This window comes from Pogona vitticeps, chromosome 4 (assembly GCF_051106095.1).
Source record: "Pogona vitticeps strain Pit_001003342236 chromosome 4, PviZW2.1, whole genome shotgun sequence".
Taxonomy (NCBI): domain Eukaryota; kingdom Metazoa; phylum Chordata; class Lepidosauria; order Squamata; family Agamidae; genus Pogona; species Pogona vitticeps.
This window is the reverse complement of record NC_135786.1, coordinates 111,965,786-111,984,268: the sequence shown is the minus strand read 5'-3', so window position 1 is coordinate 111,984,268 and position 18,483 is coordinate 111,965,786. Positions and strand designations below refer to the sequence as shown.

The window sequence follows — 18,483 nt, the reverse complement described above, 5'->3', positions numbered from 1 at the left end:
TCTGACTGACTAACTCACTCTCTCACTCTCTCTCCTGAAAACTCTTTCTCTCAGACTCTCTTTCCCTTTCCTTGATGAGTCGTGATTGGTTCAGCCCCGGGCAATCAGCTTCTCCTTGAGGCTGCCTGTCACAAGCATATATAATGGTTGCTACAAGTCAGTTGTGACTTGGTGGTACAAAACTAAATGTTCCAACAGTGATTTTAGTGACTAAGGCCACATATGGTCCATATCTGTATCAATAAACAAGAGTTTTCTAAGTTGGGAGCAGAACATTTTTTAAGGCTAAGAGGTGCACCTAAATGGTCAAAACTATGTTTCAGGTTCTTTCTGTTCAGAATTAGAATAACTTTGCATTAATAAAATGTCAAAGTGTTGCCTAAGTGGATAGTCAGCTCTATTGGGGACAACATCTGAAAAGAAGTTGTCTGAGAGTGAGAAGCTGTACCATCTCTTTTTTTATGCTAACTGTATGTGCTCCACCGCAGAACACTCTGAGCAGTCATCCTCATCCTCCGCCTCCACCACCAAAATTCGGAGAACTATGGCTTCCATAAGAAAGGCTGGGGAAAAGCGCAAGAAGAAAAATGGTAAAAAACCTAAAGAACTGGAAGAAGAGAAGGAGGAGGAGGAAGAGGAGGAGGAGGAAGAGGAAGAGGAGGAAGAGGAAGAGGAGAAAAGGAGAGGTATGCATTGTATTCCTTTTTAAATGGAGAAAGAAGTGAAACAAATCACATTATACAAAAAAGTGTGGCACATGGACACAATCCTAAAATAGGTGGTAATGCTTTCATTAGGGCTCTAAAATCTCAAAAAAAGGTGCTCTTTTGAGTCCCACAGGACTCTTCATCAAGGTGGGCACTGCTGAGTTTTGAGGGGGGTGAGAATGAGACTCAAAGCAGCTTCTAATAAAAAGTGCTCTGTTATAGTTCAAAAATTGCATTTTGTGGCAGGGGAGAACCTGAATGTTGATATTTCAAGGTGCAGCACAGGGATCATTGCTCTGAAGGGAATGCAAAGAGCTGTGGGGAAACAAATGCCCTGTGGTATTTTGATGTGTCCTGGGGAGAAAGTCGAGCCATGCCACCACACAATGAGTAAGATTATGTTGCTGTAAACCTGTTAAATTCATATCTTTTTTTTCCCTCCTGAACTACAGAGACAGCTTTGTTGCACAACACAAGCAGCAGGTTGGTTGTATGTCAATTAATATTACTTTGGACAGCATTACAACATGCTGTGCAACATTACAGTAGATCACCTCCCAGAAGTAGGTATGTGGCTGAGTCTATAATAGTTCTGAGAGCTTCTGTTAAGCAACGTTTAAACCCCCCAGAATCAGAGGCAGATGTTCAGAAACATTTCAAAAAATATATATGGAATGACATATTAACCATAGTGCTTGTTGTTCTCAAAAGTAGTAGTCAATCAGATATTTACCATGCTGTTTTTTGTTTTAGCTCGTGAATCAAGGTCAAAATTAAAATCTTCAAAATCCAAAGCAGTGAGAGTGGTTTCAGAAGAGGATGGCAGTGGGGTAGAGAATGCAGTAACAACTTTAGGTACTACAACTACTACACTTACGACCACATCAAGGCAGTCTCCCACCACCACCACAACCAAGGTACCAGTGAGTACTACAGCCGCCGCCACCACAACTAAGGTACCGGTGACTCCTACAACCACCACCACAACCAAGGTGCCAGAAACTCCTACAACCACCACCACAACCAAGGTGCCAGAAACTCCTATAACCACCACCACAACCAAGGTACCAGTGACTCCTACAACCACCACCACAACCAAGGTGCCAGAAACTCCTACAACCACCACCACAACCAAGGTACCAGTGACTCCTACAACCACCACCACAACCAAGGTACCAGTGACTACTACAGCCATAAGCACAACCAAGTTGCTGGAGACTACTACAACTGCAACCACAACCAAGCTACCATCTACGACAACAAAACAGCCTGACACAGAGCATACAACCCAAGGAGACAAAGGTATTGCAGCAACTCCTGAAAATCATGTTAGCCAAACCCCTTCTCCCCAACCCGAGAAAGTCACCACATTCTTCAGAATTACTACCACAAAACCATTAAGGTTGCCAACTAGCACTACTTTTAATACCAATAAGGGACTGCCATTGTCCACTGAGACTAGTATTAGTACAAATAAGGAAATGAGCACTGCTGCACTGAAAACCACAGTCGCTCCAGCTAAAGACACAACAATCATATCCAAAAGAGAGATGACTATGGTAGAAACACCAAGGGCCAATAGTGACACAACAAATGCACATAGCTGGATTGTAACAGAAGAAAAGAGTGAAACAACAAATGAAACTTACCAAAGAGATACAACTGTAGCTGAAAAACAATCTATAGTAATAGATATTAAAGAAACAACAATAAATGCAGACGCAGAAACTACTGCGACTGCGGACAGTACATCTGCAAAGAGTCCAACAACCAATAAATCCGAAGAAAGCAACACTATCACTGGTATTGCAGAAACTAAAGACACAACGGCAGACAAAACAGACACTTCTTCTGCAATTGGAGAGACTGTAACGACAGAAAAAACTATAAAAACTGTGGACAGCGAAACCATAGAAAATAAAGGACCTATCCCAAATGTTCAGTCTCCCAAACTAGACAGCCCTCAAAACCAACAAACAACCCCTGTAACTCTGTTCACAGACACACTTCACCCTGAAGCAGATTATAAACATGTCAGAACAGAAAGGAGTACTACAGTTACCGAAACAATAAAAACACAGACTGAACCGCCAAGTGACATTGGCAGTTCTGACCGTGATGATAAAAATAACAAACCAGAAAGAGCTACAACACTCACAGACACAACTGTAACACAGAAGAACCCTGCAAATTATCCCCCCACCAGTGGAGTTGATGATACAGTTGCCAGACCAGAAGGAACAAGTTCCACCACACCACTACAGAGGGATTCGACCAGTGAAACATCTAGTTCTGGTAAAACTGAGAAACCAGCAGAGATCACTCCAGTGGCAGATACACAAATGACACAACCTGATCTCTCAAGTGACACAACAAGTCTGAGTTCTGATGAAAGGAAACTAGAAAAGGATGCTACATCTACAGAGACAACAATGGTAGAGACTGAATTAGGGACTACAACCAACCCAGATGGAGTTGGTAAAAATGGCAGACCAGATGTGATTACTGAAGTTGCTGAGACATCAGTAACACAAACTGATACAAGTGGCACTCCCAATTCCAGTCATGTTGATACCTATGACAAACCAGACAGGGCTGTTACAAGTGCTGGCACACCAATAATGCAGACCAGTCCAGGTGATCAAGCCAGTCCCAGTGGGGTTGATAAACAGGACAACCTGGAGAAGACAACTCCAGGCACTGAGGGAATAACACCACAAACTGGTCCAGGAGATGCAACCACTCTTGATAGTTTTGATGAAAGCAACAACCCAGACAGGACTACTCCAGTTACACAGACAACACAGGTTGACTCAGGTGATACCTCCAGTCTTGGCGGTGTTGATAAAAATGACAAACCAGAACAGACTACTACAGTAACTGGAACAACAATTGCACAAACCAACCCAGGTGATTCGACCAGTCCCAATGGTGTCAATGGAAGTAAAAACCCAAAGGAGACTATTCCAATTACTGAGAAAACAACCACCAATCCCAATACACCAATAGGGACAAGTGAAATTATTGACACAACAAAACCTCAGATCAATCCAGGTGACACAACTAGTCTCAGTGGCACTGATAAACAAGACAACCCAGATAGAACTATTCCAGTAACTGAGACAACAACACAGACTGATCCACAAGTTACAACCACTTCTGGTGGTGTTGATATGAGCAGCAAACCAGACAGGACTGTGCCAATTACTGACGCAAACAATCCTGCTGCCATTGACAAAAGTGATGAAATAGAAGGAACTACTACAGTCACTGAGACATCAACAACACAGACTGGTCCAGGTGATACAACCAGTCCTAATGGTATTGATGAAAGAGACAAACCAAAAGAGACAACTACTGTCACTGAGACTACAACAACGGTGACTGATCCAGGTGATACGACCAATCCTGATGAAACTGACAAACTAAAAGAAACGACTACTGTCACTGAGACTACAACAACGGTGACTGATCCAGGTGATACGACCAATCCTGATGAAACTGACAAACCAAAAGACACAACTACTGTCACTGAGACTACAACAACGGTGACTGATCCAGGTGATACGACCAATCCTGATGAAACTGACAAACCAAAACACATAACTACTGTCACTGAGACTACAACAACGGTGACTGATCCAGGTGATACGAGCAATCTTGATGAAACTGACAAACCAAAAGAAACAACTACTGTCACTGAGACTACAACAATGGTGACTGATCCAGGTGATATGACCAATCCTGATGAAACTGACAAACCAAAAGACACAACTACTGTCACTGAGACTACAACAACGGTGACTGATTCAGGTGATATGACCAATCCTGATGAAACTGACAAACCAAAAGACACAACTACTGTCATTGAGACTACAACAACGGTGACTGATCCAGGTGATACGACCAATCCTGATGAAACTGACAAACCAAAAGACACAACTACTGTCACTGAGACTACAACAACGGTGACTGATCCAGGTGATACGACCAATCCTGATGAAACTGACAAACCAAAAGACACAACTACTGTCACTGAGACTACAACAACGGTGACTGATCCAGGTGATACGACCAATCCTGATGAAACTGACAAACCAAAACACATAACTACTGTCACTGAGACTACAACAACGGTGACTGATCCAGGTGATACGAGCAATCTTGATGAAACTGACAAACCAAAAGAAACAACTACTGTCACTGAGACTGCAACAATGGTGACTGATCCAGGTGATATGACCAATCCTGATGAAACTGACAAACCAAAAGACACAACTACTGTCACTGAGACTACAACAACGGTGACAGATCTAGGTGATACGACTAATCCTGATGAAAATGACAAACCAAAAGAGACAACTACTGTCACTGAGACTACAGCAACAATGACAGATCCAGGTGATACAACCAATCCTGATGAAAGTGACAAACCAAAAGAGACAATTACTGTCACTGAGATTACAGTAACAGAGCCTGTTGTGGATGATGTAACTAGTTCCAATGGCATTGATAAAGGTGACAAACCAGACCAAACTATTACAACCACAGAGACAACACCAATACAAATTGATCCAAGAGGAGTCACACCCAGTCCTCGTGATGATGATACAAATGATAAGACAGAACAGACAACTACAGTCACAGAAACCATAATAACAGAGACTGAACCCATGCGTGATTCACCTACTCCTGATAATGATAAAAATAATAAATCAGAAGAGACTGTTAAAGTTACAGAAACAACAACAACACAGACTGATCCAAATGGTATGACACCCAGTCCTTTTGGTGAGGGTAGCAACGAGAGGTCAGAAGTTATCACAACAATTACAGAGACAATAATAACAGAGACTTACCCCCAAAGTACAACACCCAGCCCCAGTGTTGATGACAGACCTGATTCCCCTGCTCCTGATGATGATAAAAATAGTGAACCAGAAAAGACTACTACAATCATAGAGACAACCACATCACAGACTGATCCAGCTAGTGGCACTCCTAGGCCAGAGGTGATGACAACAGTCACAGAGACAGTAACAACAGAGACTAATCCAAAAGGTGATGAACACAGCCCTGGGGTTGATGACAAAAATGGGATGCCAGAAGTGACCACGGTCACAGAGACAGTTATAACAGAGGTTGGTTCTGTTGGTCCTGACAAGAACGTTCCTTCAGAAAATAACCCAGAGATCCCAGCAAAAACAACACCTCAGCCTGAGCCAGCAAGTGATGAGCCAAATCCCAGCGATGATGGCAATGGTGACAAGCCAAATGAAACTACAAAAGTCATAGAGACAACAACGATAATCACACAGCCTAGCTCACCAAACGATTATACACCAAGTCCTGACCAAAGTGACAAAGTCACCCAGACAACCACGACCATCACAACAGAATCTAAACCACTAAGTGATTCTCCTAATCCTGATGAAAGTGGTAGTGTCACTACAGTCACAAAAACAACTCAAACTACCACAACAGAATCAAATCCTAACCCAAGTGACAGTAATAAAAATCCCAAGTCAGAAGTCATCACTAAAATTACACGGATAATAACTACTACAACTACTACAACCACCACCCAATCCAATACAACTGAATATCCAGAAACCACCACACGTGATGTTACAACTAATACAAAAATTGGTCTTGTTTCAGATAGAGAACCCACCAAGGAAAGTCCAACTAACAAGAATACAAATACTACAGTAACACAGGTGACTACAACTTCTTCAATATCATCAACATCTCCCAGCAACCCACCTTCTATAGGAGACAAGACTACACAGCATACAACTACTTCATCAATTACACGTGTACCAACAAAAAGAAGACAAGTGGTGACCTATTACCCCACTACAAAATATTCTACAATTTCCACAACTAGACTTCCAGAGAAGATTACCAACAAAACCACAGAGTATGTTCGACCAGAAAACATTGTTACATCTCTATTGTATAAAGGTATTGTACTCTTTCCTACTATGTATACTACCTTAGATCAACTAATTTCAGAGTGGTTTACGATCACATAGAAACCCAATGGGACGTGGTGGTGCTGCGGGTTAAACTGCAGAAGCCTGTGTGCTGTAAGGTCTGTAGAGCTGTAAGATCGAATCCATGTGATGGAGTGAGCGCCCATCTCTTGTCCCAACTCCCGCCAACCTAGCGGTTCGAAAGCATGCAAATGTGAGTAGATAAATAGGGACCACGTCGGTGGGAAGGTAACAGCGTTCCGTGTCTAAGATGCACTGGCCATGTGACCACGGAAGATTGTCTTCGGACAAAACGCTGGCTCTATGGCTTGGAAACGGGAATGAGCACTGCCCCCTAGAGTCAAACACGACTGAACAAAAATTGTCAAGGGGGAGCCTTTACCTTTAGAAACCCAATACCAACAGTTTATTTGCAATATGGGTGATTGTCAGTGTAGTTATGTACCTAGAGGGAGTGAGGGTTGAATGTGTGTGGATGGATGGGGAGGGTGTATAACAAGAGTGAGGAATCTTTGGTTCTCCAGCTATGTGGGCCTATGATTCTCACCAGCTTCATCCAGCAGGGCAAACTGTAAGGGGTTCTGAGAGTTGTTAAAAATCTGGAGGACTAAATGTTCCCCACATTCTGGTGTGTGGTCTCAACCCAGTTGATACTGCTATTTAGTGAGTATGGGAGAAGAGATGTACCCTACTGCATTTGAGAATAGAAATTATAATTCCTCAGGAGCACTTCTAAATCTGAAGTGCAACTAATTATTTTAAAACAACCACTTCCTCTTCTTTCAGCCTTGAATATACTTAACAGTAAGTCTGTGTACCTCACCTCTGCCTCCAATTGAAACCTGAAATGATGCTCCTGCTGCAGACTGAATAGACATTTCCCCTGATAGACAGAATTTGTTGAATGCAAGGCTTGTAGGACATTCCCTCTGATAGAATTTGTTGAATGCAAGGCTTGTAGGGTTAATTTTAATTTATTTATTGCTTTGTATCCTGTCTTTTCTCTAAGAAGCTTACTTTTTATTTTCTCTCACACCCATACTTCTGTTTTCCACAAAACACCACGAGAGAGGTGAAGCTGAAAGATAGTGGCTGATCAAAGATTACCTAGTGAGTTTCATGGATGGGTGAAAAGTTGAATCTTGCTCTTCTCATTCCAATTCTGACCCGTGAAATATCACCGTACTTTGGCTTGATCTTAGATGGGGCATGGAATCACCAGCTGGAAAGCCTCTGGTTCATAAACCCCATAGCTAAACTGATTTGAGCAGCAGGAGCACCTCACAAAGAGGGAGTCGAGTTCTCCCCCTGCTTGGACTGTTAGCTGCCTCTGATAAGTGCTGTGCTTAAAATACTAATTTGGAAGTTCTAGTCTTAAAGAATAAATATGGAAAGAAGGCTAGTTTTTATTTTGTGGAGTGGAGTTTTCATTTTGAAAGAACCCATATGCTTTTTTTCTAAAAACAAATCAATAGGAAGCAACTTCTTAATTTTCTTCATAGCAATTGGGACGAAGTAATTTGGGTGGGATTCAACATTATCAAAACAATTTCTAATAATTTCCTGTTCCCTCACATCTTATGTCTTCCTGCAACTGAGATATACTATCTCTTACTAACCATTTCGGCTATGGATTGCCCATGTATGTCTTTCTAGTAGGTTGGTAGTAACAATGGATGATGAATATTTCTCCTATATATTGTGCCCTCTGCCCATGATCAATATAAAAACAGAACACCTATGAATATATAAATGTCCTTCTCAGAAAAAATGGAGTTTCTGGGTTTTCTGAAAAAGTACCATATTTTTCTGTGTATAAGATGCCCCCATTTATAAGACACCCCCCCACTTTTCTAATCCAAAATTAAGAAATCTAAGTGGGGATTAACAAGGGTGGAGGGGAAAGGGATCAAAGTGCTGTCCCTATGTTTTTATTATTACAATAATTATGTGACAGAAATTAAAGGGGGGTGGAAGCGAAAAGCCCAAGTCATTCAGTGATCTTTATAACTTACTAGGGAATCAGAGAGAAACTGATTCAAATGTAGGACTTTTATCAATGACATACCACATTGGCTATTCTGAAGATGAGAGGTCCAGTCCACCCCAGGCAGTATTGATTTTGAGCAGCATATTTGACAACCATATGTCTTTTATAAACAGCCTAATGACTTAGATTGTATGAACAATTAGCATTGTGGTTGTGGACTTGGATGTGAAATCCTCACTCTGATAAAGAAGTACCCTGGTGCCATAATTCTCTTTTGGCTCAAACCTTTTCTGAGGTAGGTTCTTCGCAAATTTTTCAAATCCAGAGAAATACATTTGACTGCAGCTAGAAACTGGTAAGCATATTAAATCCACTTCAAAATTACTCATTCTTAACATTAAAAAGGTAATAAATATTAAGCAATATCAGTAGAGTAAGATTTATTTACTCATTTGTTAAGTTATACCTGCCTTTCAACCAAAGGCACTACATAATTTTATGAGAAATGGTGTACCAAATGGTGTCCTTACAGATCATACAAATGTTAGGAGTAAAATTTTAAAGATCATATACAAGGAATGTGAACTGAATGTAGAGCAAGTGGGTCATCAAAAACCATATGGAAATGGGTAGTGGTACTATTTGAGATAAGAGTATATGATACCAACTTGCTAGGCCACTGTGCGTTTCCCTGAGAAAATTATGTTGGGGGGACCAAGTTTTACAATTGATAATGAATTTTTATTATCAGAAGGTATTTGCAATATTCATCTTATTTAAAATGTTGCTAAATGGAAACTTTCTTGATATATGATTTATATTTAATAAAAATAAAATAAAATGGCTGATTATTTTATATCAGATACACCTGATGAGATGAATTTATGTAATCGGAAGCCTGCAGATGGGATTGTCCCTTTACGAAATGGCTCTCTGGCTGTATTCAGAGGTGAGTTAGTAGGCTAAAGGCAAAGAGTTTTGGTCAGAATATTTAGCGGTAGCAACGACAACACCACCATATTGGCTGAAATCTTATTATTCATTGTTGCATTAGCATAGACCCATTGGATCAATAAGGATTTGGTGAGTCAACTTCTCCATGAGTTCTATTCATTCAAATGGGCCTACCCTAGTTGTAACTTACTTCAGCATAGTAAGTTGCAATTAGAGTATCAATGGAATGTAGAGAGGAGGTGACTCAACAAATCCACACTGATTCTGTGGTTCTGCTCTTGTGTGACTTACTATGCCAAGCAACAGGATTTCAGCCATTGCTTTGAAAAACTAGCGCCAGTTCAACTGAGATATAGAGAGTCCTCTGCTGGGAGATGCTGAGAGACAGCAGGTTCATTTTCTTGATTGCCCTCCTGGCTATTTCCCCTTTTTGGAGGGAAGAGCTGAGTTAGCCATGCGCTCTGTCCTCATCTCCTAAACTTCTCTTCAGCTCCCCTTATGTCAGGTGAGGAAGGCTACCCCATTGTCAACATTAAATAAAGATCCAGTGGGCATTTAGGTCCGATTATGCATGCGAAGGAGGGAGACGCCATCTTTCCCTTTGCCTTACCAAGAAGCAAAGCAAGGTACAGTGGTGCCTCGCATAGCGAGGTTAATCCGTTCCGGATTAACCTTCGCTATGCTGAAGCATCGTTAAACGGTACAGAAAAGCCCATTAGAACGCATTAAACATGGTTTAATGCGTTCCAAATGGGCCAAATACTCACCGTTTAACGAAGCTTCGTAATGGCCGGCAGCCATTTTCGCGCCCTCGCCTTGCTTAACGAGGGCGCGAAAACGCTGCGGGCTGCCATTTTAGGCCATTTCCCGGCTTCCGGCGGCCATTTTGGCCGCCGAACAGCTGATCGGCGGGGGGCGTTTTGCGAAGATCGGTAAGCGAAACGCTTACCGGTCTTCGCAAAGCGAATTTTTCCCTATGGGAAAAACGTTGTGCGATCGCATTAGCGATCCGAAAAAACGGATCGCTATGCGATTTAATCGTTATACGGTGCGCTCGTTAAGCGAGGCACCACTGTATTTTGAAGAACTTATTTGCTGCTGAAATCAAATGTGCAGGATTTTACAGATCAATATGCCAACACATCTGAATGGATTGCAGCCCTCTTTAGCAAGCATGTTTCTGTTGAGAAGAGAGACTGACTCCACCAGGCCAATGCATTCTACTTTCTTCACATCTTTAGTCTCTGATTGTGTTTTGCAGGTCATTACTACTGGCTCCTGAATGGAACACACTCACCCTCACCTTGCCCTCGTAAGATTGTCGAGGTGTGGGGTATCCCCTCCCCTATTGACACCGTCTTTTCTCGCTGCAACTGTGATGGTAAAACCTTTTTTTTCAAGGTGGGTAATTTGTCTTCCATATTATGTGGATATTAGCAAATACACAGGTAAGTATTTCCAGATGCTGACTGTAGTATGGCAGCCAGCCTTCCGAAATATCTGAGACTACAATCTCTGTCATATCAAGCCAGCACAGCCAATGGTTATGTTTTGCTGTTGAAAACATTTAGCAGGTACCATGCTGGAGAAAGATGTGGTTGGGGAATCTGGGAGACTGCACTAAGCAAGCCACATATCTGCCACATACCGTGGCTAAAAAAATCATTTTTGTGCACTGTTTATCCATATGCAAATTTTAACCCAACTCCGGGAGGCAGTGGACGATAGGAGGGCCTGGCATGCTCTGGTCCATGGGGTCATGAAGAGTTGGACACGACTAAACGACTAAACAACAACAACAAATTAGACAAACATGTTTTGTTTTATTTGCATACTTTATAATGACTGATTTGCTGTAAGCCCTGGTTGCCCTTTTGGGTAAATGTATTTGGAAAGGTTTGTTTGTTTGTTTGTTTGTTTGTTTGTTTATTTGCCACATTTGCCGGCGTACAAGATGACTTTTTGGGCCCAAAAAACATGCCTCAAGTGGGGGGGGGTCGTCTTGTATGCTAGGTGCACTGAATGACGTGGGGCTGCGCTGGCCAGGGAGGAAGGCAGGCGGGCAGGCAGGCAGTCAGTCAGTCTGGATGGATGGAGGGAAGCACAGCCTGCCATGCCTGAGCGGCCAAAGCCTGCCGCCGGGCTGCCCGCCGCCCCGCGCCGCTGAATCAGCCGTGCACTCGCTCACTCGCCCACCACCCGCCCATTTCCCTTTTCCTCTTCCTCCTCCTCCTGCCGCCGCCCACTCAGCCTCTTCTGCTCTTCCTCGCCCTCTTGCTGCCATGCCTGAGCCACTGCAGGGCTGCCCGCTGCCCCGAACCGCTGAGCCAGCCACGCGCTCGCTCGCCCGCCACCCACCCGTTTCCCTTTTCCTCTTCCTCCTCTTCCTCCTCCTGCCGCCGCCCACTCAGCCTCTTCCTCTCTTCCTCGCCCTCTTGCTGCCTCAGGCTTTTGAAAGTTCTCCATCCCAAGTAAAGGGAGAAAATGATAACGTAGAGACCATGCAGAGCAGGTAGAAGCATGACAGCTCTCTTGCCCGTGATCCTACTACAGTAACTTGACCAGGGTTGTCACCTTTAGAACGTAGTCCACTTTATGCTGGATTGTAGGCTTGTCAACAGTCCTATACTTACTTTTTGTTCCTAGTTTTTCCAAAGTGCATGGAGTACTAGTTCAGGTCCCTGATTGTTAAGTAGAGAACTTGTTATACTCTTAAGCACACTTACCTGAAAGTAACTCCTAGCAAATGTAGCAAGTCTTCCTTCTTCATAAGCAGACAGTGTTAATAGATAGGCACAATAATGAAACAGGCACAGAATAAATGGGCATAATTCTGTTGTAATTTTGATATAGACTGCAGCATTATATTAGAATACAATAAAGGGTTTGAATATTTTCTGCCTTCACATTTCAAGTACAACATGGGAAAGTTAAGGAGTAGAAACAGAATGGTAACCAGTTAAAGACATCCATATTTTCACATAATAATTTGCAATTACCTTTATTTATATATTGATATTCATGTATGAATAAAGCTTTTTCTAGTTATAATCAAAAGGATATTATTTAACCCCCATGCGCTGACTATATATTGCAACTTTGATCTTGCAAGCTTCACTTACAAACACAGCTCTTAGCTGGAATGAAAAAGTCTTTTCCATACACACTGTTAATTTTCTAAACCCCTACAAAGTTTAGGCACCTGGTAAAAACATCTGCCTTGAAAATTAATATGGAAACAGTTTGAAGAAATTGAGTAGTTTCCAGAAACCACCAGAACTCTGCACCACACCTTATATTAAATATTTCCTATTCCTCAGCTGGAATTTTAAACACTATTAAAAGCAAAAGTGACTCTTGAAGTGCCGGGTGGCAACCTCTGTTCATTTTACATAGCACTCTGGGAGGCAGTGAAAGACAGGAGGACCTGGCGTGCTCTGGTCCATGGGGTCACGGAAGAGTCGGACACGACTTAACGACTAAACAACAAACAACAGAACAAAGAAGTGCTTAAGCACAAACAGAACTAGCCCAGTTTGTTTTGCTGCAGCAGACAATGCAAAAGGCACTTAGGATATTTTGCAGCGGGCAAAAGGATGCTGGGAGCATGTTTCAGACCTTCTCTGCCAGGTGGCTTTTGGTGATGTCTTATACAAAGGACCCGATTCTGTGTCGGGAGGAACAACAGGGTCAAATGTTAAAGTCATCTGCAGTTAACTTTTATTTGTATAATGTGCCATATATTTCCGTGTATAAGACATCCCCCACTTTTCTAACCCAAAATTAAGAAATCTAAGTCGGGCTTAGCAAGTGGAGGGGAAAGCAGGGATCAAAGCCCTGCAGGATCACTTTGATCCCTGCTTTTCCCCCACTTATTTTTGTTCTCTCCTCAGCTTACTTCCATGTATAAGACAACCCTCAATTTTTAGTCTAAAGATTTTAGACAAAAGTATAGTCTTATACACAGAAAAATATGGTAAGCAAGTGAGAGGCTTTTCCTCAAGCTAAACGTGAGGGCTAACATGGTTTATGTGTTACAGAAGGGAAGTACAAGAGATGAGGGATGATGGGATGATGGGAGTCACAGTCCAGCAAAATCTGAGGGCTACATGTCCTGTGCTATAAGACCAGAATTAGAGAGATTCAACCCTACCCACCCCCTTAGTGATGGAAGTGATTTTGGGTCACTCACAATTTCTCAGAGAGATTTGAGGTGAAGATAAAAGGGATGGGTGGGATGACTATGTAGTTGTCCTTTGAGTTCATGGGAAGAAAAGGAGGCACAGGAATAACAATAAATGTTAACATGGCTTGCAGAATCAACTACACAGAAATCATCTAGTTTCCCATTTCATCTGCTCCTCTCAATCCATGTTGCTAAAAGTGGCCACACCAAGGGAAGTCAGAAAAGCGAAGTCAAAGAATCAGGCTTTTTAAAATTATGGTCCCCAGTCTCTAGAATAGGTTACCGAAGGAGATACAACAAGCTCCTTCCCTCTTTATCTTTAGGAAATTGTTGAAAAACTATTCAAAGCTGCCTTCATCAATGGAGTCTCCTGGATGCTGTCAATGTTAATATTATTTATTTTCTTGTTCTTTAAAAAAACTTTTAAATTAGGTTTACAATCACCATATTGAAAACATAGCACTGTTATGTGGAGCATTGTTATGTGGAGTCTGTGGGAATTTTAAGTTTTAACTTGTAAACTACCCAGAGTAGTAATGGGGCAGTATATCAATCAATTAATCAAATAAAAGCTTAAGGTTTTATACTAGAGCTCAATTTCCACCAACTCAAGCCATGTCCAAACTAGTGAAGCTGGAGGGCATGTTGGGGAGACAAACTGTTTAAATTAGCTCTGCACTCAAGGCACTTGTTTGTCTTCTCTCTCAATACTGCAGATGCCAGGACAAACACAAATGACTGCACTCATATGTAACACTAACACAAAATTGCTGGCAATCTTCTCTTCACACCTAGATTTGTTGTTAGCTTATGAATCCTGCTTGTTTTGGATCAACATGCCAGAAACCATGGTTTGAATATCACACACAACTCCACTGTCTTTCTTTCACATGGCTGAACGAAACAGGATTAATTAAGTAGTATATATTATCAGAGATACCCAATGTGGTGTCGTGGATAGAGTGACAGACTAGTGCTCAGAAGGCCTGGCTTTAAATCCCTGCTCAGCTGAGGAAACTCACCGGGGATGTAGAACTCTTTAATATTTAAAGCCACTCTTTAAATATCTATGTTTCTTTGAAAAACCTATCAGAGTTGCTGTAAGTCAGTTCCGACTTGATGGCACATAACATACTGTATTTCCCTGAAAATAAGACAGGGTCTTATATTAATTTTTGCTCCAAAAAAGACATTAGGGCTTATTTTCAGGGGATGTTTTATTTTTTTCATGTACAACAACCTACACTCATTCAAATACAGTCATGTAATCTTCTTCTGGGTGCTGCACAATGGTGAAGGGCAGGGTTTCACTTAACCGGGGCTTATTTTTGGAGTAGGGCTTATATTACAAGTATCCCGAAAAATCATATTAGAGCTAATTTTCAGGTTGGGGCTTATTTTCGGGGAAACAGGGTATTTTGATCCCGGCCGTGAAAGCCTTCAAGAATATATTTTGACACTGCTTGGTCATAATAGGGCTTGGAAGAGATAATTCTGCAACTCCCAGAATTTCCACTTTCTGGAGGAATCTTCTAGTAGTTTGTAAGATGTCCCTCATCTAATGGATCTGCTTTAATCGTGTAATTTTGTGTTGTGTACAGTGGTGCCCCACAAGGCGATGTTAATCCGCTCCATTGAAATCGCTGTCTTGTGAAAACATCGTCTTGCAAAAAGTGTTTTCCCATTGGAATCCATTGAAATCCGTAAAATGCGTTCCAATGGGAAAAATAGTTGTTGTCTTGTGAAAATCGCCCATAGGGAAGCCATTTTGCGAAATGCCGATCAGCTGTTAAAACCGCTGTCTTGCGAGGCATCGGTCCTGGGGAAAAAAACTGTCTTGCGAAGCACGGACCAAAACATCGTCCAGCGAAAATCTCCCAAAGGAAACACTGTTTTACGAAGTGCTATAGCGATCACAAAAAATCATCATCATGCGGATTTGCCGTTTTGTGAGGTCATCGTCTAGTGGGGCACCACTGTAGTTCTCTACAGAGCCTAATTTTCTGTTTAATGTGAATGGAATGGATTGATTTGCATTAATCTATCTAATCCAACATATGTTTGTCTTTCTGTCATGATCCATTTTAATTCTCAGGATTCTCAGTACTGGCGCTTTACCGATGATATAATGGATCCTGGCTATCCCAAACTAATTGTAAAAGGATTTGGGGGATTAAATGGGAAAATCACGGGAGCTCTCTCTGTGGCTAGGCACAGGAACAGGCCAGAATCTGTGTACTTCTTCAAAAAAGGTAGGGTTCATGGTTTGGGGCAGCTGTTATGCATGTTAGAAACACTGGGGGCTTGGATATTTGGGTTGGCTATTAGAAAATGATGTTGAGAAGACTCAGACAAAAATAAATGATGTGTTCTATTTGGTAGGCCTTGTGTCACTTTTTGATATCACATGGTATTTAGTACTGTCAGAGGAATTGCGACAATCTTTATCCATTGTCAAGCATATAAATAAATTAAATACCTTTGAATCAGTGGAAATTGGAGCTTTGATGGAACACAAGCCATACTATTTTCAGAGGACACACAATCATGATTTATGACACATATCATAACTGTACATTCCATCATGTGTAATAATACTGTTTCTAAGGTAAAGTATACCATCTGTAGTGTTTGCTTATTTAAACATTAATCTTTTGTCAAAATAATATTTTGCCCCATGAATCCAAAGCATCTGAATAAGATAAAGCCCCAGCTGAATTTCTTATTGTTTTCACTTCATAAGAATTTTAAAACTTATGAAATAAAGACATCCCAATTATTATGGCAGTGCAAATGGTAGATTAAGATATCATTTGCACAGATGATAATGGCAATTATCATTAGTAAAACACTAGCATCAAAATAGCTCTTATGTTTGTGAGGTTGAAATTAACAGTGAAGCGTTTATTCCTGCTTTTTGCTATTATGATTCTTCTGCTCCAGGTGGTAATCTCCAGCAATATACTTACAAACAAGAAGGACCAAAGAAATGTAGGAAGAAGGTTGTAACTGTGAAATATCCAGCTTATAAACCAAAAGCTATCATCAGGAGGAAAAGGAGGCGTTTTGAACGTGCCGTAAGACCTCATCAGGTTTTCCGCAGTGTCAGAGTCCAACGTTACCCAGTAATTCAGATCAGACATCAGCCAATAGGTAGAATCACCAAGTCTTACTGTCTGTAAATTACTATCCTATAAATCTGGGCTGCTGACATCTCACTGAATTTTAAAGTGAGCAGATTAACCAAGGGCCTATAAATTCAGTTCTGTCAACAATTTTTAAAGGAAATATTTACTTTATAATTAAATTACTTACTTAAATATTAAATATTGAATAATATTTACTTAAATATTTGTTTCATGGATCGTGGGCCAACAGACTGTAGCTTTAAAACACTTTTATATCATATCCTCACTTATTTCAAGAGGGATTATTTTGCCTTTCCAGGTGTACTGCAGCCGGAGGTCAAAGTCTCATCATACTGGAGAGGATTTCCAAAGGAAGTTAATTCTGTTATCTCTATTCCTAATAATGAGAAATCAGACGGCTATGATTACTATGCTTTTTCTAAGGGTATGTTCTTGCTACCAAATCACAACCACCCCTTCCAGTGATGGCAAATGATGGTTAGAATTAAATATACACCACACTTGTCTTATCCTTTTAAATGATATGAACACACTAAAGAGGACATGATCCAAAGGTACTAAAACTCAAGTAATTGAAACTGCATCTATTCAGCATACACAGTAGAATCCCCATAACCGACAGATCAGTATCTGCTGTTTCACATATCTGCGTTCTGAAAAATATTAAAAATACTGTATTAAAAATTAGAAATATGTATTTTCACAATGTATTTACCAGAATCAGCTGCTACAGGGAGCCAGATACTGTGCTATGTATTCTTAAGAATACATAGCATGGTTTCCGGCTCCCTGCAATGGCCAGTTCTGGTAATACATCATGAAAATATTTTTTGAGACTTTCTTTTACCACATTAGGAATAGTATTCACTATTATCCAGAGTTTTCAGCATCCATGGGGGATTGGGTTCAGTTCCAACCCCATTTCCCCCATGGATATGGGTGTACTATAAAAGTTAGGTGCTTTATGTATCAATACATTGAGCTATATATACAGTGTATCACAGAAGTGAGTACACCCCCTCACATTTCATAAGTATTTTAGTATATCTTTTCATGTGACAACACTGAAGAAATGGCACTTGGCTAAAATGTAAAGCAGTGAATATACAGCTTGTATAACAGTGTAAATGTGCAGTCCCCTCAAAATAACGCAGCACACAGCCATTAATGACTAAACAGCTGGCAACAAAAGTGAGTACACCCCTAAGTGTCAATGTCCAAATTGGGCCCATATTATATTAATTTTTGCTCCAAGAAACGCATTAGGGCTTATTTTCAGGGGATGTTTTATTTTTTTTCATATACAACAATCTACGTTTATTCAAATACAGTCATGTCATCTTATTCTGGTTGCGGCACAGTGGTGGAGGATGGGGTTTCATTTAACTTGGGCTTATTTTTGGGATAGGGCTTATATTATGAGCATCCCGAAAAATCATACTAGGGCTTATTTTCAGGTTAGGTCTTATTTTTGGGGAAACAGGGTAGCATTTATGAT

The 18,483-nt window shown here is 41.1% G+C and overlaps 1 protein-coding gene across 1 annotated transcript in view; it reads left to right on the top strand.

Annotated features, from left to right (window-relative positions):
- Window positions 1–18,483, top strand: part of PRG4 (proteoglycan 4) — a 41,524-nt gene that overhangs the window by 20,311 nt on the left and 2,730 nt on the right. Inside the window, exons 5-11 of the mRNA XM_072998116.2 lie at window positions 489–686; window positions 1,461–6,674; window positions 9,559–9,645; window positions 10,912–11,051; window positions 15,932–16,088; window positions 16,780–16,989; window positions 17,284–17,409. Coding sequence (XP_072854217.2) covers window positions 489–686; window positions 1,461–6,674; window positions 9,559–9,645; window positions 10,912–11,051; window positions 15,932–16,088; window positions 16,780–16,989; window positions 17,284–17,409 — 6,132 coding nt within the window. The remainder of the gene's footprint in view (window positions 1–488; window positions 687–1,460; window positions 6,675–9,558; window positions 9,646–10,911; window positions 11,052–15,931; window positions 16,089–16,779; window positions 16,990–17,283; window positions 17,410–18,483) is intronic.